Below are 27,889 nucleotides of genomic sequence, written 5' to 3' on the forward strand. Positions count from 1 at the left end.
CAGCATCCAATTTCATATATTGCGCGTGCATTTCTTAAGTGTTGTCACATTATCTCTGTTTAATTTTCTTTTGAAAATATTAGCTTCAAGTGCATCATGGCTCCCAAATGGAGCAAGACCAGTCCTAGTGATAGCAGCAGCAAGAGGCAGAGGAAGAGTATCCATTTGGAAGTGAAACAAAAGGTTATTAACACTTAGGCAAAAAATCAGTGAACGCTTATTGCTGGTGATTTAGGCATGTTTGCACAACGTCCAAACCACCTAACATCCTACTTCACAGAACGTATCACGGACGTTAAGCAACACACGCCTGCACGTTATTGAAAGGAAGTGATGACAGCAGGCATCAAGGATGTTCTTGATTTTAAAGGGAATAACTTTAAGCTTTTGTCCTTGGACGTGATAGTTGGTGTTAATTTTTCCCCCATAAATACCTTTTAGTTGTAGTATTTAATTTTCCTCATTTTCAAGCTTACTTAGAGTTGTTTAGAAATATTATGAATGACTTTAAAATTTTTTCTTATGTTCTTTATTCACCTAATGTGACTAAATGGTTTTTCCTTCTTTACTCTGTAAATTTGGGATATTTTTGGATGTAGTTTGGTATAATAATGCTGATACTCTTCTGATGTCTAACCATTCTTACATTTCTTGGAACGAACTCTTTTTGTTGATGGTACATTAAAAAAATAGCTTATGTATAGTTACATAAAGGGGAGCGGAAGACAGAGAACATTGGGTTTGGTATCTTTGGTCTGCACTGGTTAAAGTGCTCGACTACAAGCCGAAAGGTCAGTGATTCGAGCGGCTCCGAGGAAGAAAGATATGGCAGCCTGCTTCCGTGAAGGTTTGCAGCCTTGGAAGCCCTGTGGGGTCACTGTGCGTCAGAACTGACTTAACAGCAGTGGGTTATTTTCTCATTTTTTGGTTATAAGTTAGATAAGTCTACAGCTTTCCTATATTTACTGTACTTATTGGTTTTTGAGGTCGTTCTAATTTATGTATTCATTTAGAAATAATCTCAGATTTACAGAAAAGTTGCAAGTATAGTGCAAGAGATTTTTTTTCCTCTGAACAATTTGAGTGTAAGCTGCCGACATGATGCCCCATCACATCTTGAATACTTCGGTATGTATGTTCGAAAAACAAGGACGTTCTGCTGTATAACCACAATACAACCATTAAATGAGCCATTAAGATCGATACATTATTACCGTCTAATCTTCACATCCCATTCATATTTCACCCTTAGTCCCAATAGTGTCCTTTAGAGCAAAACGGTCCAGCTCAGAGTCACAGATTGCATTTAGTTATCTTTATTTCATCTTCTTCGATCTGCAGACAGTTCCTCAGTCTTTCCATGACTTTCATGATCTTGACACTTGAAGACTGTTGTTCCTGTTGATTGCCATTGAGTGGACTCCAATTCACGGCAACCTTATGTACAACAGAACAAAGCTCTGTCTGGTCTTGCATCATCCTCACAATTGCCAGTATGTTCAAGTCCATCGTCGTGGCCACTGTACCAGTCCATCTCACTAAGGATCTTCCTTGCTATCATTGGCCTCCATTTCACCAAATGTGATATCTTCCTCCAACAGTTGATCTTCCTTTGAGCCTGCCAAAGCAGTTGAGTCAAAAAGTGTTCTGTTGTGAACTATAAGGCTTTCATTAATTTCAGAAGGAGAACACCAGGCCTTTCTTCCTAGTCTGTGGAAGAAAGCTTCCTAGTGTAGACACTCCTCTGAAACCTGTCCACCGTTTGTGACCCTGCTGGTGTTTGCAATTCAGGTGGCATAGCTTCCAGCACCACAGCAACATGTGAGGCACCACAGGACAACAGGCTGACAGGTGGCTGGTGGTCTTGAAGACCCTGCCACCACCAGTAGCCATCAAGTCCATTTCGACTCACGGCAACCCTGCATGTGTCAGAGTAGAACTGTGCTCCGAGGAGCTTTCGGTGGCTGGTTTTTTGGAAGTAGATTGAAAGGCCTTTCTTCTGAGGCACCTCTGGGTGGACTTGAACCTCCCACCTTTCAGTTAGCAGCCAAATGCCTTACTTTGTACCACCCGGGGACTCTGTCTTAAAGATTACAGACCTGTTATTTTCTCTGATGTTGCTTTATGACCAGGGTCAGGTTGTGCATCTTTGGCAGGAGTACTACAGAAGCAATGAGAAAGAGCTTCAACTCTCTACTTACATATTTTAGAGTTGTATTAATCGGTCAGTTAAAGGTCCCCCTCTGTCACCAGGTGGCTCCACCTTTGGTTTGCTGCTTTTGGGTAGGGGCGCCCACTTGGTCTTACATATCTGATGGAACTAAAGAGCACGTTCCTCATGTGTGTTATTTTTTTTTTATACTCCTGTCTATTCTTTGTCTGAAGAGTGGGTTTCAGGAATGGTTTCAATTCTGAGTTAACAGAGTGTTTGGGGGCCATAGTTTCGGAGGTTCCTTCAGTCTCATTCAGACTACTAAGTCTCGTCTTTTTACGTGAATTTGAATTCTGTTCTACATTTTTCTCCTGCTCTGTCCAGGACTCTCTGTTGTGTTCCCTGTCAGGGTGGTCATTGGTGGTAGCCGGTCACCATCTAGTTCTGGTCTCAGGCTGGTAGAGTCTCTGAATTGTTTGGTCCTTTGGGCTAGTATTTTCCTTGTGTCTTTGGTTTTCTTCGTTATCCTTTGACCCAAGTGCGATGGGACCAATAGATGTATCTTAGGTGGCCGCTTGCAAGCTTTTAAGATTCCAGACACTACTCACCAAAGTGAAATGTAGAACATTTTCTTTATAAACTATGTTATGCCAATTGACCTGGATGTCCCCTGATAAAGGAGTAATTTTTTTTTAATTTCCAAATATTTGGTTTTTGAGGTATTCTTTTCTGTTGTTCATCTCCGATTTTTAAGAACTATTTTTCATTTCTTTTACTTTAGATGAAGGTTTACACAACAAATCAGTTTCCCATTAAACAGTTAAAACACATGTTAACATTGGTTAATAACTCCATGACTTACCAACATTCTCCCTTTTCAACCTTGGCTTCCCTATTACCAGTTTCCTGTCTCCTCCTGTCTTCTAGTCCTTGCCCCTGGGCTGTTCTGCCCCTTTAGTCTCATTTTGTTTTATGGGCCTGTCTAATCTTTGGCTGAAGGATGAACCTCGGGAGTAACTTCGTTACTGAGCTAAAAGGGTGTCGGGGGACCATATTCTCAGGGTTTCTCCAGTCTCTCTCAGGCCAGTAAGTCTGGTCTTTTTTTGTGAGTTAGAATTTTGTTCTACATTTTTCTCCAGCTCCATCTGGGACCCTCTATTGTGATCTCTGTCAGAGCAGTCAGTAGTGGTATCCGGGCACCATATAGCTGTACTGGGCTCAGTCTGGTGGAGGCCGTGGTAGATGTGGTCCATAGTCCTTTGGACTAATCTTTCTCTTGTGAGTTTAGTTTTCTTCAATCTTCCTTGGCTCTCAAAGGAGTGAGAGCAGTGGAATATCTTAGATGGCTGCTCACAGGCTTTTAAGACCCCAAACGCTACTTACCAAGGTAGAATGTAAGACATTTTCTATATAAACTATGTTATGCCAATTGAGTTAGATGTTTCCCGAGACCATGGTCCCCACAGCCTTCAGCCCAGTAATTTGGTCCCTCAGGGAGTTTGGATGTATCTATGGAGCTTCCATGACCTTGTCTTGTAGAAGTTGTGCTGGCTTCCCCATTATTGTGTACTTACTCTTCACCAAAGTTTCCACTTCCCTTTGCCCATTTTTTGATTTGATTATTTGTCTTTTTGTTGTAGATATGTTGGATTTTCTTATAGATTTTAGAGATTAGACCTCCGTCTGATTTGTAATAGCCAAAAAATTTTTCCCAGTCTATAGGTTCTCTGTTTACTCTTTCTAGTGGAGTTTTTTGATGAGCATAAGTGTTTAATTCTTAGAAGATCCCAGTTATCTAGCTTACATTCTTGATTTGGCATGTTTGTATCCTGTTAATGCCATGTATTAGTGGCGAGACTGCATCTTACATACTTTGGACACGTTGTCAGGAGGGATCAGTCCCTGGAGAAGGACATCATGCTTGGCAGAGTACAGGGTCAGCAGAAAAGAGGAAGACCCTCAATGAGGTGGATTGATACAGTGGCTGCAATAATGAGCTCAAGCATAACAACGATTTTAAGGATGGCGCAGGACCGGGCAGTGTTTCGTTCTGTTGTGCATAGGGTCACTATGAGTCGGAACCAACTCAATGGCACCTAAGAACAACAACAACATACCTATTTTATTGAGAGTTTTTATCAGGAATGGGTGTTGGACTTTGTCGAATGCATTTTCTCTGTCGATTGAGATGATCATGTGCTTTTTTTTTCTTTTATTAAGTGGTGGATTATGTTGATTGATTCTCTAATGTTGAGCCATCCTTGCATACCTGGTATGAATCCTAACTGGTTGTAGTGTATTATTATTATTATTTGTTATGATGCTGAATTCTATTGGCTAGAGTTTTGTTGAGAATTTTTGCATCTATATTCATGAGAGATGTTGGTCTATAATTTTCTTTATTTGTGGTGTCTTTGCCTGGTGTTGTGTACTTTACTGAGAGTGGTGTGTTGAAGTCTCCTACTGTTCTTGTGGAACTGTCAATTTCTCTTTTCAGTGCTGGTAGAGTTTCTTTTATGTATTTTGGAGGCCCAACATTAGGTGCATAGATTTTTATTATGGTTAAGCCTTAATGATGGATCATCCCTTTAATCATTATATAGTGCCCTTCTTTGTCTTTTATGGTGGATTTTGTTTTAAAGTCTGTCTTACCTGAGATTAGTACTGCCACTCCTACTCCTTTTTGATAGCAGTTTGCTTGATATATTTTTTCCATCCTTTGATTTTTAAGAAAAATTACGTCTATGATTCTAAGGTGTGTCTCTTGTAGGCAGCATATTGATGGATCCGGTTTCTTTTTTTATCCATTCTGTCACTCTCTGTTTCTTCATGGGTGCATTTAGGCCATTTACATTCAGTGTGATTGTTGAGAAGTGTGAGTTTATTGCTGCCATTTTGTAATGCTTTTTTTTTGTGGTGCTGATGTTTTCTTTGTTCCTATTACTCTCCTGTGTTGAATTCCTTTTGTTTGTGGGTTTGTTTTTCATTTCCTGTGTTTTTGTAGATTTTGTTTTTACTGAGACTTTATGTTTTTCTTCTTTCTTTTGATGAATAAGGTTGTTAATTTTCTTTGTGGTTACCTTGAAATTTACCCTTATCTTCCTAGATTGAACCAGCCTGTTATTACTTGGTATTGCCTTGCCTTCCTTTCCATTAGAAAGGTGTATACCTCCACCGTTTATTCCCTATTTTATTTTTCTGACGTTGTTGTCGTTTACAGATTAATCTCTGATTCTGTGTCATAATTCTTTTGGTTTTGGATAGTCCTTGAGAGTTCATTTCATAAGTTGGTATCTAGTGGTATGATCAGGCTGTGGTCTGACATTTTTTCTCAAACCAAAGGACTCCCTTTAATAATTCTTGTAGGTTTGGTTTGGTTTTTGTATATTCCCTTAATTTCTGTTTATCTGGAAATGTACTAATTTCACCATCATATCTGAATGAGAGTTTTGCAGAATACATTATTCTTGGTTGGCAATCTTTGTTTTTTTTTTTTTTTAAGGGTTTATATATGTCATCCCATTGCCTTCTTGCCTGCATCGTTTCTGCAGAATCTTAGCCTTATTTTTTTCCCTCTGTATGTGACTTTTCATTTTTCTCAAGCTGCTGTCAGGATTCTTTCCTTGTCTTTGTTTTAGCGAGTCTGTTTATGATATTACTTGGAGATTTTTCTTTTAGGGTCTATCCTATATGGGGTTTGTTGAGCTTCTTGGACGATTACCTTTTCATCTTTCGTGACATGAGGGATGTTTTCTGTCAGCAATTCTTCAATGCTCCTCTGTGTGTTTTCCATTTTCTCCCTCTGTTCTGGAACTCCGGTCACTTGCAAATTTTTGCTTTTTTTTTGTAACTTTTTTTATTGTGCTACAGATGGAGGTTTACAGAGAAAATTAGTTTCTCGTTAAGCAGATACCACACATATTGTTTTGTGATGTTGGTTGCCAACTCCACAACGTGTTGATAACTCTCCACTTCTCTACCTCAGGTTCCTCATTTCCATTCATCCACTTTTTCTGTTCCCTCCTGCCTTCTAGTCCTTGCCCTTGGACTGGTGTTTCCATTCAGTCTCGTATTCATGCCTGAGTTGCGTGTATTACTGTTTGTTCTATGGACCTGTCTAGTCTTTCACTGAAGGGTGAACCTCAGGAGTGACTTGAGCACTGAGTTAAAAGGGTGTCCAGAGGCCATACACTTGGGGTCTCTCCAGTCTGTCAGACCAGTGACTCTGGTCTTTTTTTTTGTGAGTTAGAATTCTTTTTTTTTTTAATTTTTATTGTGCTTTAAGTGAAAGAAATCAAGTCAGTCTCTAACACAAAAACTTATATACACCTTGCTACATACTTCCAATTGCTCTCCCCCTAATGAGACAGCCTGCTCCCTCCCTCTGCTCTCTTTTTTCATGTGCATTTCACAAGTTTCTAACCCCCTTTACCCTCTCGTCTCCCTTCCAGGGAGGAGATGCCAACATAGTCTCAAGTGTCCACCTGGTCCAAAAAGCTCACTATTCACCAGCATCCCTCTCCAGCCCACTGTCCAGTCCAATCCCTGTCTGAAGAATTGACCCCGGGAATGGTTCCTGTCCTGGGCCAACAGAAGGTCTAGGGGCCATGACCACCGGGGTCCTTCTAGCCTCAGTCAGACCACTAATTCTGGTCTTTTTATGAGAATTTGGGGTCTGATCCCACTGCTTGCCTACTCCCTCAGGGGTTCTCTATTGTGTTCCCTATCAGGGCAGTCATCAGTTGTAGCCGGGCACCATCTAGCTCTTCTGGTCTCAGGCCGATGTAGTCTCTGGCTTATGTGGCCCTTTCTGTCTCTTGGGCTTGTAATTGCCTTGTGTCCTTGGTGTTCTTCATTCTCCTTTGATCCAGGTGGGTTGCAACCAACTGATGGATCTTAGATGGCTACATGCTAGCATTTAAGACCCCAGATGCCTCTCTCCAAGGTGGGATGTAGAATGTTTTCTTAATAGATTTTATTACGCCAATTGACTAAGATGTCTCCTGAAACCATGGTCCCCAAACCCCCACCTCTGCTACGCTCACCTTCAAAGCATTCAGTTTATTCCGAAAACTTCTTTGCTTTTGGTTTACTCCAGTTGTGCTGACTTCACCTGTATTATGTATTATCTTTCCTGTCACCTAAAATAGTTCTTACCTACTATTTAATTAGTGAATACCTCTCTCTCCCTCCCGCCCCCTCTCGTAACCATCAAAGAATATTTTCTCCTCTCTTTAAACTATTTCTTGGGTTCTTATAATAGTGGTTTTATACAATATTTGTCCTTTTGGAGCTGACTAATTTCACTCAGCATAATAACTTCCAGATTTCTCCATGTTATGAAATGTTTACTGATTCATCACTGTTCTTTATTGATGCATAGTATTCCATTGTGTGAATATACCAGAATTTATCCATTCATCCATTAATGGGCATCTTGGTTGCTTCTATCTTTTTGCTATTGTAAACGGTGCTGCAGTAAACATGGGTGTGTGTATGTCTGTTTGTGTAAAGGCTCTTATTTCTCTAGGATATATTCCAAGGAGTGGGATTGTTGGATCGTATGGTTCTATTTCTAGCTTTTGAAGGAAGTGCCAAATCGATTTCCAAAGTGTTTGTACCATTTGACATTCCCATCAGCAGAGTATAAGTGTTCCAGTCTCTTCACAACCTCTCCAACATTGATATTTTTGTGTTTTTTGGATTAATGCTGGCCTTGTTGGAGTGAGATAGAATCTCATTGTAGTTTTGGTTTGCTTTTCTCTAATGGCTAATGATCGTGAACATTTCCTCATACATCTGTTAGCTACCTGAATGTCTTCTTTAGTGAAGTGTCTGTTCATATATTTTGCCCATTTTTTAATGGGGTTATTTGTCTTTTTGCTGTTGAGTTTTTGCAGTATCATATAGATTTTTGAGATCAGGCGCTGATCGGAAATGTCATAGCTAGAAACTTTTTCCCAGTCTGTAGGTAATCTTTTTACTCTTTTGGTGAAGTCTTTGGATGAGCATAGGTGTTTGATTTTTAGGAGCTCCCAGTCATCTGGTTTTTCTTCTGCATTGTTAGTAATGTTTTGTATAGTGTTTATGCTCTGTATTAGGGCTCCTAACGTTGTCCCTATTTTTTCTTCCTTGATCTTTATTGTTTTAGATTTTATATTTAGATCTTTGATCCATTTTGAGTTTGTTTTTGTGCGTGGTGTGAGGTAGGAGTCTTCTTTCATTTTTTTCCAGATGATATCCAGTTATGCCAGCACCATTTGTTAAAAAGACTGCCTTTTCCCCATTTAACTGTTTGGGGGCCTTTGTCAAATATCAACAGCTCATATGTGGATGGATTTATGTCTGGATTCTCAGTTCTGTTCCATTGGTCTGTGTATCTGTTGTTGTACCAGCACCAGGCTGTTTTGACTAGTGCGGTGGTACAATAGGTTCTAAAATCAGGTAAAGTATGGCCTCCTACTTTGTTCTTCTCTTTCAGTAATGCTTTACTTATCCAGGGCCTCTTTCCCTTCCGTATGAAGTTGGTGATTTGTTTCTCCATCTCATTAAAGAATGTTGTTGGAATTTAGATTGGAATTGCATTAAATGTATGGATTGCTTTTGGTAGAATAGACATTTTTATAATGTTAAGTCTTCCTATCCACGAGCAAGGTATGTTCTTCCACTTATGTAAGTCTTCAATTTCACTGATCCTGTCTGCCGTTTTTTCGGATTTGCTTCTCAGCCCTCTATGACACTGTCCATTTCTGCAATCTTGTTCTTTATCGTTTGGATTTCTAATTGTTGTTTTTGTATGATTTTTATTTGTGAATTTATTTTGTCATTTTGTTCCTGTATTAGTTTTCTGAATTCTTCCATTTTTTTGGTCTGTATTTCCCATGAATTTGTCTATTTCTTCCTCCTTTTTGTCTACTTTTTGCTTCAACTCTTGGATAGCTCTGAATATTAAAAATTTGAATTCCCTATCAAGTGGTTATAGTGTCTTTTCTTCTAGTGGAAAGTCACCTTGTGTTTTATTTTGGTTGTCTACTGGAACCATCCTGTCCTGTTTTTCTATACGTTTTATTATTGTCTGCTGTCTTCGGGATAAAGAATTACTTCAAGAAAGATAAAAATGATCCATATAAAATCAATTTTAAGATATTTCTTAAGGTGTTTCTGTGGCTGAACATATGGTCAATTTTTCATATATACCAGGTATCCTTAAAAAATTCATGTATTCTATGAGTGTTTTCTGTGTGTTCCCAGGATATTCATTAACTTAAGCTTTTAACTGTGTTGTTCAAATATTATATATTCTTACCATTTTTCCTGCCTGATAAATCAATTTTTGAAAAATTAAAAAATCTCCCATCAGATTTTTAAAATTTTTTGTTATTTTTTGCTTTCTGAATTTCAAAGTTATATTTGTAAAGACTAATCACTTTTAAGATTATCATATGTTCCTGGTGAATTGATTCATTCAAATAGTGATCATCTTTATACCTAATGATTTTCTTTTGCATTAAAGGCAATTTATTATTATACTTCTGTACCTTCAGAGTCCCTGAGTGTGCAAATAGTTAACATGCTTGGTTGCTGACCTAAAGGTTGGAAGTGTGTCTCGATCCAGAGCGCCTCAGAAAATAGACCTGGCATCCTACTTCTGAAAAATCTGCTGTCAAAAACCCTGTGGAGCACAGTTCTACTCTGACACACATGGAGTCGTCATGAGTTGGAGTTGATTCGATAGCAACTGGAAGTAATATTATCTTCCATCCATCCCTCTCTTCGCTTTTTTCTCTTTCTTTCTTTTTGTTTTTATTGTACTTTAGGTGAAAGTTTACAGCTCAAGTTAATCTCTCACACAAAATTCTATACACATATTGTCATGCAAACACTAGTTGCAATCCCTACAATATGACGGCACACTCCCTCTTTCCACCCTGGGTTTCCCATATGCATCTAACCAGCTCCTGTCCCTTCCTGCTTTCTCATCCTACCTCTGGACAAGAGCCACCCATTTAGTCACATGTATCTGCTTGAACCAATAAGTACACTCTTCATAAGTATTATTTTATGTTTTATAGTGGGATGCAGAGAAGTTTCTTAATTAACTTTGTTATGCCAATTCACCTAGATGTCCCCCAAAACCATGGTCTCCAGACCCCAGCCCCAGCTATTCTGTCCCTTGAAGTGTTTGGTTTTGTTCAGGAAACTTCTTAGCTTTTGATTTAGTCCAGTTGTACTGAGTTCCCCTGTATTGTGTGGTGTCCTTCCCTTCACCGAAGGCGATTTTTGTCTACTATCAATAAAAAAGAAAAAAAAAAATTTTTTTTTTTTTTATCTAGTTAGTGAATTCCCCTCTTTTTCTCTCCCCACCCTCATAACCATTAAAGAATGTTTTCTTCTGCCTTTAAACCTTTTCTTCAGTTCTTATAATAGTGGTCTCATACAATATTTGTCCTTTTACGACTAATTTCACTCAGCATGATGCCCTCCAGATTCATCCATATTGTGAGATGTTTCATGAATTTATCATTGTTCTTTATCATTGTGTAGTATTCCATTGTGTGTATGTACCATAATTTGTTTATCCATTCATCTATTGATGGGCGTCTAGGTTGTTTCCATCTTTTTGCTATTGTGAACAGTGCTGCAGTCAACATGGGTGTGCATATATCTTTTTGTGTGACAGCTCTTATTTTTCTGGGACATATTCCAAGGAGTGGGATTGCTGGACCGTATGGTACTTCTATTTCTAGCTTTTTAAGGAAGTGCCAAATCAATTTCCAAAGTGGCTGTACCATTTTACATTCCCACCAGCAGTACATGAGTATTCCAGTCTCTCCACAACCTCTCCAACATTTAGAATTTTGTAGTTTTGGGATTAGTTCCAGCCTTGTTGGGGTGAGATGGGGTCTCATTGTAGTTTTAATTTGTATTTTTCTAATGGTTAATGATTGTGAGAATTTCTTCATGTGTCTGTTAGCTGCCTGAATGTCTTCTTTGGTGATGTATGTGTTCATATTCTTTGCCCATTGTTTAGTTTGGTTATTTGTCTTTTTGTTGTTGAGGTTCTGCAGTATTTTGTAGGTTTTAGAGATTAGACATTTGTCAGATATGTCACAGCCAAAATTTTTTTTCTAGTCTGTAGATAGTCTTTTACTCTTTTGGTGAAGTCTTTTGAGGAGCTTAAGTGTTTGATTTTTAGAAACTCCCAGTTATCTAGTTTCTCTTCTGGTGTTTGCGCATTGTTAGTTACGGTTTGTTTTCTGTTTATGCCATGTGTTAGGGCTCCTAGCATTATCCCTATTTTTTCTTCCACGATCTTTATAGCTTTAGATCTTATATCTAGGTCATTGATCTATTTGAGTTAGTTTTTGTACCTGGTGTGAGGTGTGGGTCTTGTTTCATTTTTTTGCAGATAGATATGCAGTTATGCCAGCACCATTTGTTAAAGAGACGGTCTTTTCCCCCATTTAATGGACTTTGGGTCTTTGTCAAATATCAGCTGCTTATAGTAGATGAATTTACATCTGTATTCTCAATTCTGTTCCGTTGGTCTACGTATCTGTTGTTGTACCAGTACCAGGGTGTTTTGACTACTGTGGCGGTATAATAAGTTCTAAAATCAGGTAGTGTGAGGGCCCCCACTTTGTTATTCTTCTTCATTAATACTTTACTTATCCTGGGCCTCTTCCCTTTGCATACAAAGTTGGTGAATTTTTCTCCATCTTGCTAAAAAAATGTTGTTGGGATTTGGATCAATATTGCATTGTATCTGTGGATTGCTTTGGGTAGAATCGACATTTTCACAACGTTGAGTCTTCCTATCCATGAGCATGGCCTGTTTTTTCATTTATGTAGGTCTCTTTTGATTTCTCGCAGTAGCATCTTGTAGTTTTCTTTGTCTAGGTCTTTTACGTCTCTGGTTAGGTTTACTCCTAAGTATTTGATCTTCTTGGGGGCTGTGGTAAATCGTATTGATTTGTTGATTTCCTCTTGGAAGTTGTCTTTGTTAGTGTAGGGAATCCAACTGATTTTTGTGTGTTTATCTTGTATCCTGATACTTTGCTGAAATCTTCTATTAGTTCCAGTAGTTTTCCTGTGGATTTTTCAGGGTTTTTTATGTATAAGATCATATCGTCTGCAAACAGGGATACTTTTACTTTTTCCTTACCAATTTAGATGCCCTTTATTTTATTTATTTATTTATTTATTTTTCTAGCTTTACTGCTTTCACTAGGACCTCCAGCACAATGTTGGATGAGAGTGGTGAGAAAGGGCATCCTTGTCTGGTTCCTGTTCTTAAGGGCAATGCTTTCAGACTTTCCATTTAGGATGATGTTGGCTGTTGGCTTTGCATAAATGCCCTTTATTATGTCGAGAGATTTCCCTTCTATTCTTATTTTGCTGAGAGTTTTTATCATGAATGGGTGTTGGACTTTGTTAAATGCTTCTTCTTCATTGATGGATGAGATCATGTGGTTCTTTCGTTTTATTTATGTGATAGATTACATTGATTTTCTAATGTTGAACGATCCCTGCATACCTGGTATGAATCCCACTTGGTCATGATGAATTTTTTTTTTTTTTGATGCATTATTTAATTCTATTGGCTAGAATTTTGCTAAGGATTTTTGCATCTATGTTCACGAGAGATATTGGTCTGTAATTCTCTTTTTTTGTAGTTTCTTTACCTGGTTTTGGTATCAGGGTTATGCTGGTGTCATAGAATGAGTTTGATAGTATTCCGTCATTTTCTATGCTCTGAAATACCTTTACTGGTACTAGTATAGTGTTAACTCTTCTCTGAAAGTTTGGTAGAATTCTCCAGTGAAGTCATCAGGGCCAGGGCTTTTTTGTGTTGGGATTTTTTTTTATTACCTCTTCAATCTCTTCTTTTGTTATAGGTTTATTTAGTTTTTCTACCTCGCTTTTTGTTAGTTTAGGTTAGGTGGTGTGTTTCTAGAAATTTGTCTATTTCCTCTAGGTTTTCAAAATTGTTGAAGTATAGTTTTTCATAATATTCTGTTATGATTCTTTTAATTTCAGTTGCGTCTGTTGTGGTATTGTCCACCTCAGTTCTTACTCGAGTTATTTGCTTCTTTTCCTGTTTTTCTTTGGTCAGTTTGGCCAGTGGCTTATCGATTATGTTGATCTTTACAGAGAACTAGGTTTTGATCTTGTTAATTGTTTGAATTGTTTTTCTATTCTCTATTTCATGTGTAATTTTTATTATTTTCTTTCTTCTGGTGCCCCTTTGAAAATCGGCTTAGCAGTTCATCAAAAGTTTAAGCATGGAGTGACCATATGACCCAGGAATTCAACCCAAGAGAAACAAAAATATACATTCACACAAAAACATGGACACAAGTGTTCATAACAGTATTTTTTGTAAGAAAAAAAGTGGAATTAATCCAAATGTCCACCAATTGCTGAATGGGTAAATAAAAAGCTATATATCCATACAATAGAATATTATTCCACAACAAAAAGGAATGAAATGTTGATATGTGCTATAACATGTATGATCCTTAAAAAAATTATGCTGTGTTAAAGCAGCCAGACAGAAAAGACTACATGTTGCATGATTCCATTTAATAGGAAATGTCCAGATTTTTGTTTGTTTGTTTTTTTGTCCAGATTAGGAAAATTCGTAAAGAAGAAAGTAGATTAGCGGATACCAGGGTCCGGAGAGAGCAAGGAATGGAGAGTGACTGTTAATGGATACAGGATATCTTCTTGGGGAGATGAAAATGTACTAGAATTGGATAGCTATGGTAGTCCCAAAACCTTGTGAATATACTGAAAAGCACTGAATTGTACATTTTAACATGGTGAATTTTATGGCATGTGAATTAGATAGCAATTAAAAATAAAAAAGAAATTAGTGTAGATCAAGGGGGTTCACTACAGTATCAAGTCTCACTCACTTCTACTCTGATATATTTCCTTGTGATATGAGAAAAAGGGGTAGGATGTCATTGAGAGCACAAAGAATGGTGTTTACTGTGTACCACATGTGAATATCAGCATGTGTGACAGGGTAGAAGCAATGTTCCCCCCCTGGCCTAACACAGAAACACAGAATTCCTCCATTAAAATAATCACTATATGCCACACTACGTAACAACTGTTTATTTGAGGGCATTTTTTATTTTCAAGTTATTGCTTGTTCATAATGATAACAAGGTCAGTTATTTTTCCAGCCTATTTTTGGCTAAATACCTTTTCCTGTGCTCACAGCCAGAGCTTGGGTGGAGGAGCGCACACCTTGGTGTAAAAGGTTGGTCAGACAGATAATTGCTGCTGGTTCTCAGATGTGGAGGAGTAGCTGTGGCAGATGTGAGGCTGCCCAGAACTGATTTCATGTCTACACCAGGGCAGAGAGAGGGCAAAGGAAAGTGAAGGTCGAAGGGAAATGTGCAAACACCTGAGCACAAAACGCTGGCACCATGATAAGTAAGAGGACCCACAGATGGGAATGACTTGGAAAAATTCCAGAAGGAAAGTTGTAACTGTATTTGTTGACTAAATGAATTGGCTTGGTTTCTGTTGTTTATAATCTAATAAGACTTTGCTGTTGTTGTTAGCTGCCATCAAGTGGGCCCCAGACTCATGTGACCTTATGTATTATAGAGTAAAGCTGCTCCATAGGGTTTTATTGGGTGTAGTCCTTATGGTAGTGAAGCCAACAACTAATAGGTTCTTGCCCAGCAGACTAGTGAATTGAAGTCAGCCAGACGCGGGGTTGGAAGAATAGAAAGGTTTATTCACGGTTTGTAAACTGGGAGGCAGGCAGGGTCTCAGGTCCTAAGGGTACCAGCTCCCTGAGCTAAGGCAGATTTGTTCCTTGTATAGGAAGTGACATACATATTCATGGACAGTGAGGGGAGGATCTTCAGTCCTGTGATATGTGCGCAGTCTGCATAATTTTCGTGAATGAGTTTTTGCGCAGGGTTCTAAGAATAATGTGCACAGCCCTAAAAAAATGGCAAGGCTCACTACTGCCACCCCAGGAAGGTCGTATAGTGGGTAAATTTGGAGTTGGTGCGCCTGTTCCTTGGCCTCCTGCCTGGAGGAGAGAGGAAACCTGGGGAATCAACCAATCATGGTGAGGTGTTATAAAAGTTGTAACAAAAATGTAACAAGAGTAGACTTTTCTGAAAAAACAACTATTATGAGATGGTCAATAACCCTCTGCCTGCTTCAGTAGCAGTTTGCCAGGCCTTTCTTCCTTGGAGCTGCTGGGTAGGTTCAAACTGCCAACCTTTTAGTTAGGGGCAATTACAAACCACTTGCATCACCCAGGCTCCTAAGAATTTTTCGTAAGACTTTTTTAACTTACCCAAATTTGACAATTATTTTCTGTTTATTCATAATTATACCCATTATCTTCGAGTAGATTTCAACTCATAGCAACCGTATAGGTCAGAGTAGAACTGCCCCATAGAGTTTCCAATAAGCAGCTGGTACAAGGAGGAAACCGGTGACCTTTGGTTAGCAGCCAGATGCTTATTCAGTGAGCCACGAGGGCTCCATTTATAATTATAGGGATTGGTTATTGGTTTGCATTTTGTAATCATGAATTTTAATACGCACTTATTGGCGAAATGTGGGCTTTGCATACCTGTCATTTAGCCTCAAATGGTCATTTGGCCCAGTCTAGGATAACACACATTAAATCTCCTTGTTTCTCAATCAAATTTAATGAAACATGATATTCAGTGGAGTGTGATTTCCCATAGATATATTTTGGTTTCCTAGTGTTTTTCTAACATAATATACATTGTTGGTTTAGATTAGCACGTACCTATAATTTCAGTGTGTAAATCAAACAGTGGTTTATTGGCTGAACTACATATAAAATTTTCAGTCTTGGAAGAATCCTGTTGTTATGCTTATGTGATGAGAAAAACTGTGTTTTTAATGATTTCCTCTCCATTTGTTTAGCATAAGAAGTATTAAATTGACTGGCCATTTTTGAGCTGTGTTGCAGCTACCAGCCTATGGAAAGTCCAAAGTTCCTGCGGCTCAGAATTTTGTGTTCTAATTATACCTTGGAGGGATACTGCGGGCTCCCTTAAGTGTTAGTGTGTCGCTAGCGTATGTTGTATTAGTTATATCTGGCAAGAAGATTTGAGACTTAACTGTTGTGCAGTGTGAAGACAGACAGATATAGAATTGCTTTAATGATATCATTTTAAGATTGCAAACCCAGCTAATTTCTACTGATGATCTTAAGCAGAATTTTTTTAAAAGAGGTCACCTTGTCTGTTACCATACAGAATGAGAGAATGCCTGTGGTTACACGATAAATCTTCTTTCCTGGTAGTTATCTTGCTTTGTACTTTTTATGACTTTTTTCCAACAGGAAAAGAGCAGGCCTACACAAATACTCTATAATTTGGATTCTCATTTTTAAGCATTTTTAATTTTTTTTTCTGTTGTGCTTTAGGTGAAAGTTTACAGAGCAAATTAGTTTCCTATTCGATAATTTGTACATAAAATGTTCCATGACATTGTTTTCCTTCCCTACAATGTGTCAGCGCTCTCCCCATTTTCATCATAGTTTCCCTTCATCCTGATTTTTCTACCCCTTCCTGCCTTCTCATCTTTGCTTTTGGGAAAATGTTGCCCTTTTGATCTCATATAATTGATTGTTCTAAGGAGCACATTCCTCTTGGGTGTTATTATTTATTTTATGAGCCCGTCTATGGTTTGGCTGAAAGGTGGTCTTTGGGAATGGCATCAGTTCCGGGTCAAAAGGGTATCTCAGGACCATAGTCTCAGGTGTTCCTCTAGTCTCTGTCGGACTAGTAAGTCTGGTCTTTTCTGTGGATTTGATTTTTTGTTCCACATTTTTCTCCTGCTCTGTCCAGGACCCTCTGTTGTGATCCCAGTCAGAGTGGCCAGTAGTGGTAGCTGGGCACCGTGTAGTTCTTATGGTCTCAGGGTGGTGTAAGCTGTGGTTCACGTGGCCCATTAGTCCTTTGGAGTAATTGCTCTTGAGTCTTTGGTCTTCTTCACTGTCCTTTGCTCTGGATGGGGAAAGACCAATAGTTGTATCTTTGATGGCCACTCCCAAGCTTTTTAGACCCCAGTTGCTATTCACCAAAGTAGGACGCAGAACATTATTCTTATAGTTATGTTGTGCCAACTGACATTGATGTCCCCCGAGTCTATGGTCCCTCACCTTCAAGCCTAGGAGCTTCGTCCTGTGAGGTGTTTGATTATGTCTAAGAAGTTTCTATGACTGTGCCCCTTGTGTGCTCTATTGTCTCTATTAGTGTACCTGGAACACCTCCAATTACGTATGTAGCAATGTCCACAACCAAACCTATATCTGCATGTGAGTGTGCTCCCATAAGCCCTCCCATACCTCTTTAACATACCTACCTACGTATGTATCCATTTGTAAGTTATTGTTTGTTAATACTATTGTTGCAGGATTGTCTATGTTCCATTGCCTTTTATTCTTGTGTTCCTCTGTGTCTTCCTTTGTCTTAGTCATGTTGTGCTGATTTCCCCCATATTCTGTATAGCCTTTCCCTTCACCAATATTAGCATATCATCTATCAAGTTAGTAATTTTCCCTCTCTCCCCCTCCTACCTCATTCAGTGTGTAAACCTTTTCTTTTTTTTGATAACAGTGGTCTCATACAATAGTTGCCTTATTTCAGTCAGCATAATGTCTTCCAGATTCATCCATGTTGTGAGATGTTTCACAGATTCGTCATTTTTCTATAAGTTCCATAGTATTCCACGGTGGCATGTACCACCGTTCATTTATCCATTCATCTGTTAATGGACACTTAGGTCGTTTCCACCTTTTTGTTATTGAGAGTAATGCTGCAGTGAACATGGGTGTGCATGTCTATTTGTGTAACAGCTCTTATTTCTTTAAGGTATACATCTAGGAGTACGACTGCTGGATCATATGGTATTTCTATTTCTAGCTTTTTAAGGAAACGCCATATGGTTTTCCGTAGTGGTTGTACCGTTTTACATTCCTACCAGCAGTGTATAAAAGTTCTAATCTTCCCACAACCTCTCCAACATATTTGTTATTTTGTTATTTATTTTATTTTTTTTGGTTAGTGCCAGTAATGTCAGGGTGAGATGATATCCCACTGTAGTTTTGGTTTGCATCTCTCTAATTGCATATGATCGCGAGCATTTCTTCATGTGTTTATTAGCTGTCTAATGTCTTCCTTGGTGTAGTGTCCTTTGCCCATTTTTTTAACTGGATTGTTTGTCTTTTTGTTGTTTAGGTGTTGAAGTTTTCTATAAATTTTAGAGATTAGACCCTTGTTGGATATGTTGTAGCCAAAATTTTTTTTTTTCCCCTTTTTACTCTTCTGGAGAAGTCTTTTGGTAATTTTAAGTGTTTAATTTTTAGGAGGTCCCATTTTATCTAGCTCATGTTCTGCTGTTTGTGTATTTTTGGTTGTGTTTGGTATTCTATTTATGCCATATATTAAGGCTCTTAGCCTTGTCCCTATTTTTTCTTCCATGGTTTTGATACTTCTAGGTTTTATATTTAGGTTTTTGATCCATTATGAATTAGTGTTTGTGTATGATGTAAGGTGTGGGTCCTGTTCATTTTTCTACAGTTAGACATCTAGTTTTGCCACCACCGTTTGTTAAAGAGACTATCTCTTCCCCATTTAATGGACTTTGGGCCTTTGTCAAAGATCAGGGGTCCATAGGTGAACGAATTTACTTCTACATTCTCAGTTCTGTTCCATTGGTCTATGTGTCTGTCCCTGTACCAGTACCAGCCTGTTTTGACTATCATGACTGTATAGTATTCTCTGAGATCAAGTAGTGTGAGGCCTCCTACTTTGTTCTTCAGTAATCCAAGGTCTCTTTCTTTTCCACATAAAGTTGGTGATTAGTTTTTCCCTCTTGTTAAAGAATGCTGTTTGTATTTGGATCAGGATTGCATTATATCTGTAGATCGCTATGGGTATACTTGGCATTTCCACAGTGTGGAGTCTTCCTATTCATGAGCATGGTATGTTTTTCCATTTATGTAGGTCTCTTGTTTTTCTGAAGTAGTGTTTTGTAGTTTCTTTGTATAGGTCTTTTATGTCCCTGGTTAGATTTATTCCTAAGTACTTTATCTTTGGGGGGCTATTGTAAATGGTTATTGGTTTCCTGATTTCCTTTTTGAAATTCTCTTTGTTAGTGTTGATTCTTTCTATTGTATTTCTGTTCTCTGTTTCATTTATTTCTACTCTAATCTTTATTATTTCCGTTCTTTTGGTGACTGTGAACTTCTTTTGCTGCTCTTTTTATCTGTTTTCGTTGTAGGGCTAATGTTTTTACTTTGGCTCTTCTTTTTCGGTATGTGCATTTATTGTTATAAATTGGACTTTGAGCACTGTTTTTGCCGTGTCCCAAAGGTTTTGGTATGTTGTGTTTTCATTCTCATTTGATTCTTGGAATTTTTTTATTTCATTTTTGATTTCTCCTATTACCTAATGATTTTTTTTTTTTTAAAAAAAGGTGTTATTCAGTTTCTATGTATTTGATTTTTTTCCTTGCTCTTTTATTGATTTCTACTTTTGTAGTGTTGTGATCAGAGAAAATGCTTTGTAATACTTCAGTGTTTGGGATTTTATTGAGGCTTGCTTTGTGGCCTAAAATTGTGGTCTATTCTGGAGAATGATTCCTGCGCATTGGAAATGAATGTATACTTGGCTGCTGTTGGGTGGAGTATTTCATATATGTCTATGATGTCGGGTCTGTTGATTGTGGCATTTAGATCTTCTGTATCTTTTTTGAGTTTCTTTTTAGTTGTATCTTTCATCAAAAGTGGTGTATTGGAGTCTTCTACTATTACTGTGGAACTCTGTATTACTCTTTTCAATGCTGTTTGTTTTATGTATTTTGGAGCCTTGATATTTGGTGTGTACGTATTTATTATGGCTATGTTCTCTTAATGGATTGACCCTTTAATCATTATATAATGTCTTTCCTTATCTTTTATGGTGGATTTTGCCTTAAAATTTATTTTATTAGAGATTAGTATTGTCACTACTGCTCTTTTTTGGTTATTGTTTGCTTTATTTTTTTTTCCATCTTTGGAGTTTTAGTTAATTTATGTCTTTGTGTCTCTTGTAGACAGCATATTGATGGGTCTTTTTTTTTTTTTTTTAATCTTTTCTGCCATTCTCTGGCTCTTTACTGGTACATTTAAGCCATTTACATTCAGTATGATTATCAATAAGTATGAATTTACTTTTGTCATTTTGTTATGATTTTTTTGTGTGGTGTTGATGGTTTCCTTGTTCTGCTTAATTTTCTTTGCTGAGTTCCTTTTGTGGATTTTCTTTCTTTTATTGTTGTTGATTTTGTGTTTACTGAATCTTTATGTTTTTCTTCTTTTTTATTTTGATGAGTAAGTTTGTTAACTCTCTTTGTGGTTACCTTGAAATTTACCTTTATCTTCCTAAGTTTAAAGGAGTCTTTTATTTCTTGATATTGCCTTGACTTCCTCTCCATATGAAAGTTCTGTAACTATACCATTTATTCTTCCTTTTTGTTTTGATGTTGTCATCATTTACATATTGATGTCTCTGGTTCCCTGTTTTCAGTCATTTAGCTTTGTTTTATTTTTGATAATTGTTTATCTGGGTTAGTGTCTGGCTGATGCCCTCCTATGTCCTAATCTTAGGTTGTTGTGTAGTGTTGTTGATTCTCTGTCTGAAGGACTCCCTGTAATATTTCTTGTAAGGTTGGTCTGGTTTTTACAAATTTCCTTAATTTATGTCTATCTGGAAATGCCCTAATTTCACCATCATCATATTTGAGAGAAAATTTTGCTGAATATATAATTCTTGGCTGGCAATTTTTTTCTTTCAAGTTATTACATACGTCACCCCTTTGCCTTCTTTCCTGCATAGTTTCTGCCAAGTAATTAGGGCTTAGTCCTTACTATTTCCTCTTTGTAGGTGACTTTTCATTTTTCCTGAGCTGCTCTCAGGATCCTTTCTTTGTCTTTGGTTTTGTCAAGTTTGATTATGATGATGTCTTGGTGACTTTCTTTTGGTGTGTATCCTGTATGGGGTTCATTGAGCTTCTTGGATGGATATCGTCTCATCTTCCATGATAGTAGGAAAGTTTTCTGCCAACAAATGTTCAACAGTTCTCTCTGTGTTTTTTTTTTTTTTTTTCTGATCACTCATAACTTTTTCCTTTTGATAGGGTCCTGCATCATTCTTAGGCTTTCTTCATTTTTTTTTTGATTCTTTCTGATTTTTCCTCAAACAAATTGGTGTCAAGGGATTTGTCCTCTATTTTGCTGGCTCTGTTTTCCATTGATTCAGTTCCTTTCTTTTGTCCTTCTATTGAGCTGTCTATTTCTGAAATTTTATTGTTAATATTTTGGATTACTAGTTGCTCCTTTGTATAGTTTCTCATTATTTCTTTTGTAGTTTTGTTCTTGTATTGTTTTCCTGAATTCTTTTCCTCTGTCTGTGTTTTCCTTGGCTTTATCTGTGTTTTCCTTGATCTCTTTCTTGATCTCATGGAGAACCCTATGTATTAGTCTTTTAAGTTCCTTATCAAGTAGTTCCATTGCCATATCATCTTCTGGAAGGTTTTCTGGTTCTGTATTTTGGCTATCTGCTGGAACCATCTTGTCCTGCTTCTTTATGTGATTTGATATTGTATGTTGTTTGAGAGACATTAAGGCATTACTATATTTATTTATTGTATGTTTGTTTACTATGTTCTGATTTTTCTCTTGTTTCATTTTGATATATCCAAGTAGGCGGTACATGCATGCTACTCTGGTCTCTAGTCCGGCCACACGGGAGCTCTCACCACCGATCTCTGGGTAGGTGGGGCAGCAGCTGGGTGTGTGAGTACAGATCTCTGTTCTCTGGTCTTGTGGGGCAGCTGAGGATGTAGCTGGCATTGCTGCTAAGGTGATGTGTCTGTTTGGCCACTCCTCTAGCTATGGGTGCAGGGAACATTCTCACTGGTAACTGAGTTGAGTGCTGTGTGTGTGCACTGCCAGTTGCCAAGTGGTTGGGGCAAAGGTGCCTGATCATCAGTCACTGGGTATGTGGTATGGAAGCTCTCACTAATGGTCCCAAATGGGTAGGGCTTCACGGGGGTGATCACAGTGGACACTAGCCTCCTTTTGCAGGAGGGCACAGTGTCAGGGTGAGGCAGGGGAATGCCACCAGTCCATGGATGCCCACTAGCAGTATGCGCCCCTGTCCACTAGAGTACAACACAGGGGAGGGTATACCATTGGTCCTTTGGCACCCAGCACATGTGGCTGGAGGGAGTAGAAGATGTTACTGGCCAGGAGGCCCCTGACACAGATGGGTGGGTGTAGAAGCAGGTACCTCTTGTTTGTGGGCTCCCAGCACCAGTGGCTGGTCAGAACAGCAGGTGCTACCAGTCCATGGGCCCCCAGTGCAGGCAGCTGGGTGTGGGAGTGGGTGCCATTTATTCTCAGGCCCCTAGAGCAGTTGGCAGGGCAGAAAAGGGGGTGCCAGCAGCCCACAGTGCCCAGCTTAGGTGGCTGGGCTTAGGAGCAGGAACCACCGGTCCGTGGGCCTCCAGTGTTGGTGAGTGGACAGAAGAGGGGGCGCCGCTGGACTTCGGGCTCCTGGCATGGGTGTTTAGGCAGATAAGCAGGCACTGCTAGTCCATGGACCCCCAGTGCCAGTGGTCAGGTGGAGAGGAGGCACCACTGGTCCATGGGTCCCAAGTACAAGTGGCTGACCAAAGGGGTGGGAGCCATTGGTCTGTGGACCCCTAGCTCAGGGAACGGGGCGGTGCTGAGTGCCACTGGACTGAGATCACATGAAGGGGAGGGGATGGATAATGGTGATGGGGGGCACTGCAGGTTTGTGGGCCTCCAGCATGGGGGCTGGAGGTGGCACAGTGGCTGAGGTGAGTGCCCTTAACCTTTGCAGGGTGGGGAGCACTCCTGCCTCGGTCTGAATGTGAGTACAGAGTCGCTCTTTCTTGGCTGCACCAGGTGATGGGGGGTTTGGCTGGGAATACTGCTTGCATTGTCTCAATATGCCCATGCTGTGCAGGTTTGGCTGGAAGGGCACTGGCAATCCATAATTCTCTGTGTCTGCTGTTTTGGTACAGTCTCTTCTTCTGTTTGGCACTCAGTCTGATTCCTCAGCCTTGTCTTCGATGCTCAGGGTTCCAAAGTTGTCATCTATATCTGATTTACTTGTTTCTCGGATCTTAGTTGTAAAAGGGACATTTTGAGGCATCTGACTGTCCTGTCATCTGGGACCATCCACCCTGAGCTTTTCTTTTTTTAAAAAGAAACAAAATTGTATTTGTCTCTTGGCCTCATATAGAAGATATTGTAGTTAAATGTAACTGGTAAAACGAATTCCTTTATGTGGCTTTTTGCCTTGGTTCTTTGGAAAAACCACTTGAGAGATTTTTCCCCTAAGTCCTAAGGAGTTGCCTTTGTCCTAGTTTTCTACCCCAGAGGGTTTGTTACTTTTGTCTAGGTTGATTGACATTTCCTGGCTATGAGTTGGGTCAGTTAGCAGTGGAGAGGCTGGTGGGAGGAAAGCTGAATGCAGAGAGGCCTATCCTGAGGGGGCTGGGAGGAGGCCTATCCTCAGAGGCTGAGAGGAAGCCTGTCCTGAGGGGGTGGGTGCTGAGAAGAAACCTTTCCCCAGGGGGCCAAGGGGAGGCCTGTCCTGGGTGGGGGGCTGAGAGGAGGCCCGCATGGCCGAGGGGAGCATGCATGGCAGAGAGAAGGGCCTGCTTGCTTACACAGCCAAGAGGAGCTGAGGGAGCTGCCCTGCACTGAAGAAGGGAGGGATGTGCTCCACTCTCCAGGGAAGCCTTCCAGGCTTTGTCTCTGTGTTTCCTGATCCTGCGGCTGAGCTGTAGCCTGTTCATCCTGACCCTGAGTTGTACCCCACTACTTCCTTAATAAAGCACTTAATTGTCAGTATCGTCTGTGAGTTCTCTGTGGCCAGTGCAGTGGATTATCAAATGCATCAAAGAAGTGGAGAGTGCTGTGGGAGGGACGGCTGCTGTCAGAATTGGTAAAAAGCTTGGAGAGTGGAGGTACGTCTGACCTTCACCTCATGGGAATCACCTTTGGGTTGATCCTGGACGTTATCCCCCTTGAAGTCAGATAGATTCTGACAGTACTACTACCATTTCACGGTAACCAACCATTTATTAGAGCTGTGGAAGCAGCAGGGACTGGCTGCTTGTTCTTAGGCATAATAATAATAAGCTAACTTCTATAAGGAATTATTGATATATGACAAGTCTAACTCTAATCATTTCTTGAATTTTCCCCCTATGCTACTTTATATTTACATTTAGCTCATTGTGTACTCAGATCCATTTACCTACCTCATTTACTAATATTTGATCTGTTTTTTTGCTAAAATATATTTCAAAGGATTAATTAGCTTTGATGCTATCTACCAATAGCACCGGTGGTGCCGTGGTTAAGCACTCAGCTGATAATCGAAAGGTCAACAGTTCAAACCTACCAGCTGCTCCGCAGGAGAAAGATGTGGCGGTTTCCTTCTGAAAAAGATTACAGCCTTGGAAACCCTGTGGGACAGTTCTACTCTGTCCTATAGGATCGCTATGAGTTGGAATCGCCTCTGCAACGGGTTCGGTTTATTTATTTATTTATTTTTGATGTTGTTTTTTACCAATGATAATAAGGGAAACCCTCAGTGGGGTGGATTGACACAGTCGCCACAACAATGGACTCAACCGCACCGGTGATCACGAAGATGGCCTAGGACCTGGCAATGCAATGGACTCAACCGCACCGGTGATCACGAAGATGGCCTAGGACCTGGCAATGCAATGGACTCAGACGCACCGGTGATCACGAAGATGGCCTAGGACCTGGCAATGCAATGGACTCAGACGTACCGGTGATCACGAAGATGGCCTAGGACCTGGCAATGCAATGGACTCAGACGCACCGGTGATCACGAAGATGGCCTAGGACCTGGCAATGCAATGGACTCAGACGCACCGGTGATCACGAAGATGGCCTAGGACCTGGCAATGCAATGGACTCAGACGCACCGGTGATCACGAAGATGGCCTAGGACCTGGCAATGCAATGGACTCAGACGCACCGGTGATCACGAAGATGGCCTAGGACCTGGCAATGCAATGGACTCAGACGCACCGGTGATCACGAAGATGGCCTAGGACCTGGCAATGCAATGGACTCAGACGCACCGGTGATCACGAAGATGGCCTAGGACCTGGCAATGCAATGGACTCAGACGCACCGGTGATCACGAAGATGGCCTAGGACCTGGCAATGCAATGGACTCAGACGCACCGGTGATCACGAAGATGGCCTAGGACCTGGCAATGCAATGGACTCAGACGTACCGGTGATCACGAAGATGGCCTAGGACCTGGCAATGCAATGGACTCATATGCACTGGTGATCACGAAGATGGCCTAGGACCTGGCAATGCAATGGACTCAAACGTACCGGTGATCACGAAGATGGCCTAGGACCTGGCAATGCAATGGACTCAACTGTACCGGTGATCACGAAGATGGCCTAGGACCTGGCAATGCAGTGGACTCAAACGTACCGGTGATCACGAAGATGGCCTAGGACCTGGCAATGCAATGGACTCAACTGTACCGGTGATCACGAAGATGGCCTAGGACCTGGCAATGCAGTGGACTCAAATGCACCGGTGATCACGAAGATGGCCTAGGACCTGGCAATGCAATGGACTCAACCGCACCGGTGATCATGAAGATGGCCTAGGACCTGGCAATGCAATGGACTCAAATGCACCAGTGATCACGAAGATGGCCTAGGACCTGGCAATGTTTCACTCCTTCAGTTGTGCACGGGGTCACTGTGCACGGGGTCACCATGAGTTGGAGTTGACCTGAAGCAGCTAACAGCAGCATCAACAATCTGCCTAAGTTCTCAAATCCATGGTTAGAAACTTGATTATTCTGTCTTGGTCTCAGATGTTCAGAATATTTTTTTCCAATTTTAGGGACAAAATTCATGGAATTAAAGCTATTGTGCCACAACGGATCAATAGCCCTGTACTCAGCTAGCAGGTGTTTTCATTTCTTGCTAGAGACTGGATTGAGGAAAGTTTTGAAAATCTAACTAGAAGGGATTTATTTACATGGTCTAGAATAGCAAAAGGAAAGCAGATCCACAGCTAAAACCATTGCTGAAATATTACCAACATATTTTTTTTTTTTTTGGTGTTTATGAAGTAGAAATGTTTCCTAAATGAACAAATACCCTCTTTCATGTTCTATCGTACATGTGAGTTTTTAAGAAAAAGTAAATTTTGCTACATTTGGGGGAAATACATTACATTTATGGTAGATAATAGTAATACCAATTATTCCTAAATTTAACCAAAAAAATTTTTTTTAGGCTTTAGCAAAAAAATTGAGGCTTTCTTACTCTCACACATTGCTAGTAGAAATTAAAAATAGACTAACTCCTATGGAGGGGAATTTGGCAGTGTCTAGCAAACCTAAATATTCATTCATTCTTTGGTCCAGCAATCCTACTTTGAGACTCTGTCACCAAGGGCCCCTTCCTCAGTTGAACCCAACTGGATTCGTGCCACCCAATAAGACTGTTGAGGCAGCCTGGAGTCACACAAGCAAATTTATTTTGCCGCAGCTAGCAAAAGGAGACAATAAGGGCTAGAATCTTCAGAGAGACTGTCTCACCATTTGCCTAAGAGCTAACTAAGTATTTAAGGGTTTCAACAAGGAGGGGGGAAGGAGGGGTTTTTGATGTTTATTCATGAGGCTTGGGGGGGAAGGGTGGAGACTTCTGAGAAGGGTTTGGGTTACGCAAATGCAGGTGCCCATGCAGGATTTGTTCAAGATGGAAGTCCTTCGGTTCCCCTTGACATAACTCATTATGGGATGTGACGCAGGCACACTGGGTCCCTTTGTCACATCGTCCCCTTCGGCTGGCACAGGAAGAACAAACAGTGGTGGCTTTTACTTCTTTTGTACACACTCTGCTCCTGTGGAGCCCTCCAAGAACTACGTTAACAGTTTATTTGTGACATTTCAGCTCTGACCACACCTCAGCATGTACTTCTTGCTCACCGGGCCTGTGTGTTCTGTTCTCATCTCCAGGAGGCGGGTCAGGTTGTTTATTCCACTCACTGTCCTGCGTGTCTTTTTCCCAGTCTATGTGCAAGGTGGAGGGCTGCGGGGCCCAACTGGCCCTGCCCTAAACTAGTCATGTCTCACCTCTATAATGGATAGTATTTTCAAGTTTGACTTCTACAATACTTAGTCATAATACATTTCAAATAAAATCATGGATGCCTGCTATAGCTTTTCAGTGATTTTGTTTTTTCTATTTTTTCTAGGACACTATGAAGTTGAAATTTTGAAAAAAAAATAATACTTTCCTTTAAAACAGAAAAATCTTATCCATGTAATTATTTTATCAACTAAAAGCTTTTTTAAAGTCAAATCGTTTTTCCTTCAAGCCTCTTTGAGTAGATAATGAGTTTATTGTTTGGTCTGTTTCCAGATAACCTTTTTCATGCTGCTTTCTGCAGTGTGTGTCATGCTGAACTTGGCTGGTTCCATTCTCTCCTGCCAGAACGCTCAGCTCGTCAGCTCCCTAGAAGGCTGTCAGCTGGTGAGTCACGAAACGCCAACCTTTTGGTAAAGGGCAAAGGCTTTGATTTTGCATGAGAGCAATTTTAAAATAATTCACTG

General features: G+C 40.0%; 1 protein-coding gene across 1 annotated transcript in view; it reads left to right on the plus strand.

The window, feature by feature from the left end:
* Positions 1-27,889, plus strand: part of ENTREP2 (endosomal transmembrane epsin interactor 2) — a 591,792-nt gene that overhangs the window by 383,924 nt on the left and 179,979 nt on the right. The window contains exon 3 of the mRNA XM_049906022.1: positions 27,699-27,809. Coding sequence (XP_049761979.1) covers positions 27,699-27,809 — 111 coding nt within the window. The remainder of the gene's footprint in view (positions 1-27,698; positions 27,810-27,889) is intronic.

This window comes from Elephas maximus, chromosome 13, assembly GCF_024166365.1.
Source record: "Elephas maximus indicus isolate mEleMax1 chromosome 13, mEleMax1 primary haplotype, whole genome shotgun sequence".
NCBI classification, from domain to species: Eukaryota; Metazoa; Chordata; class Mammalia; order Proboscidea; family Elephantidae; genus Elephas; species Elephas maximus.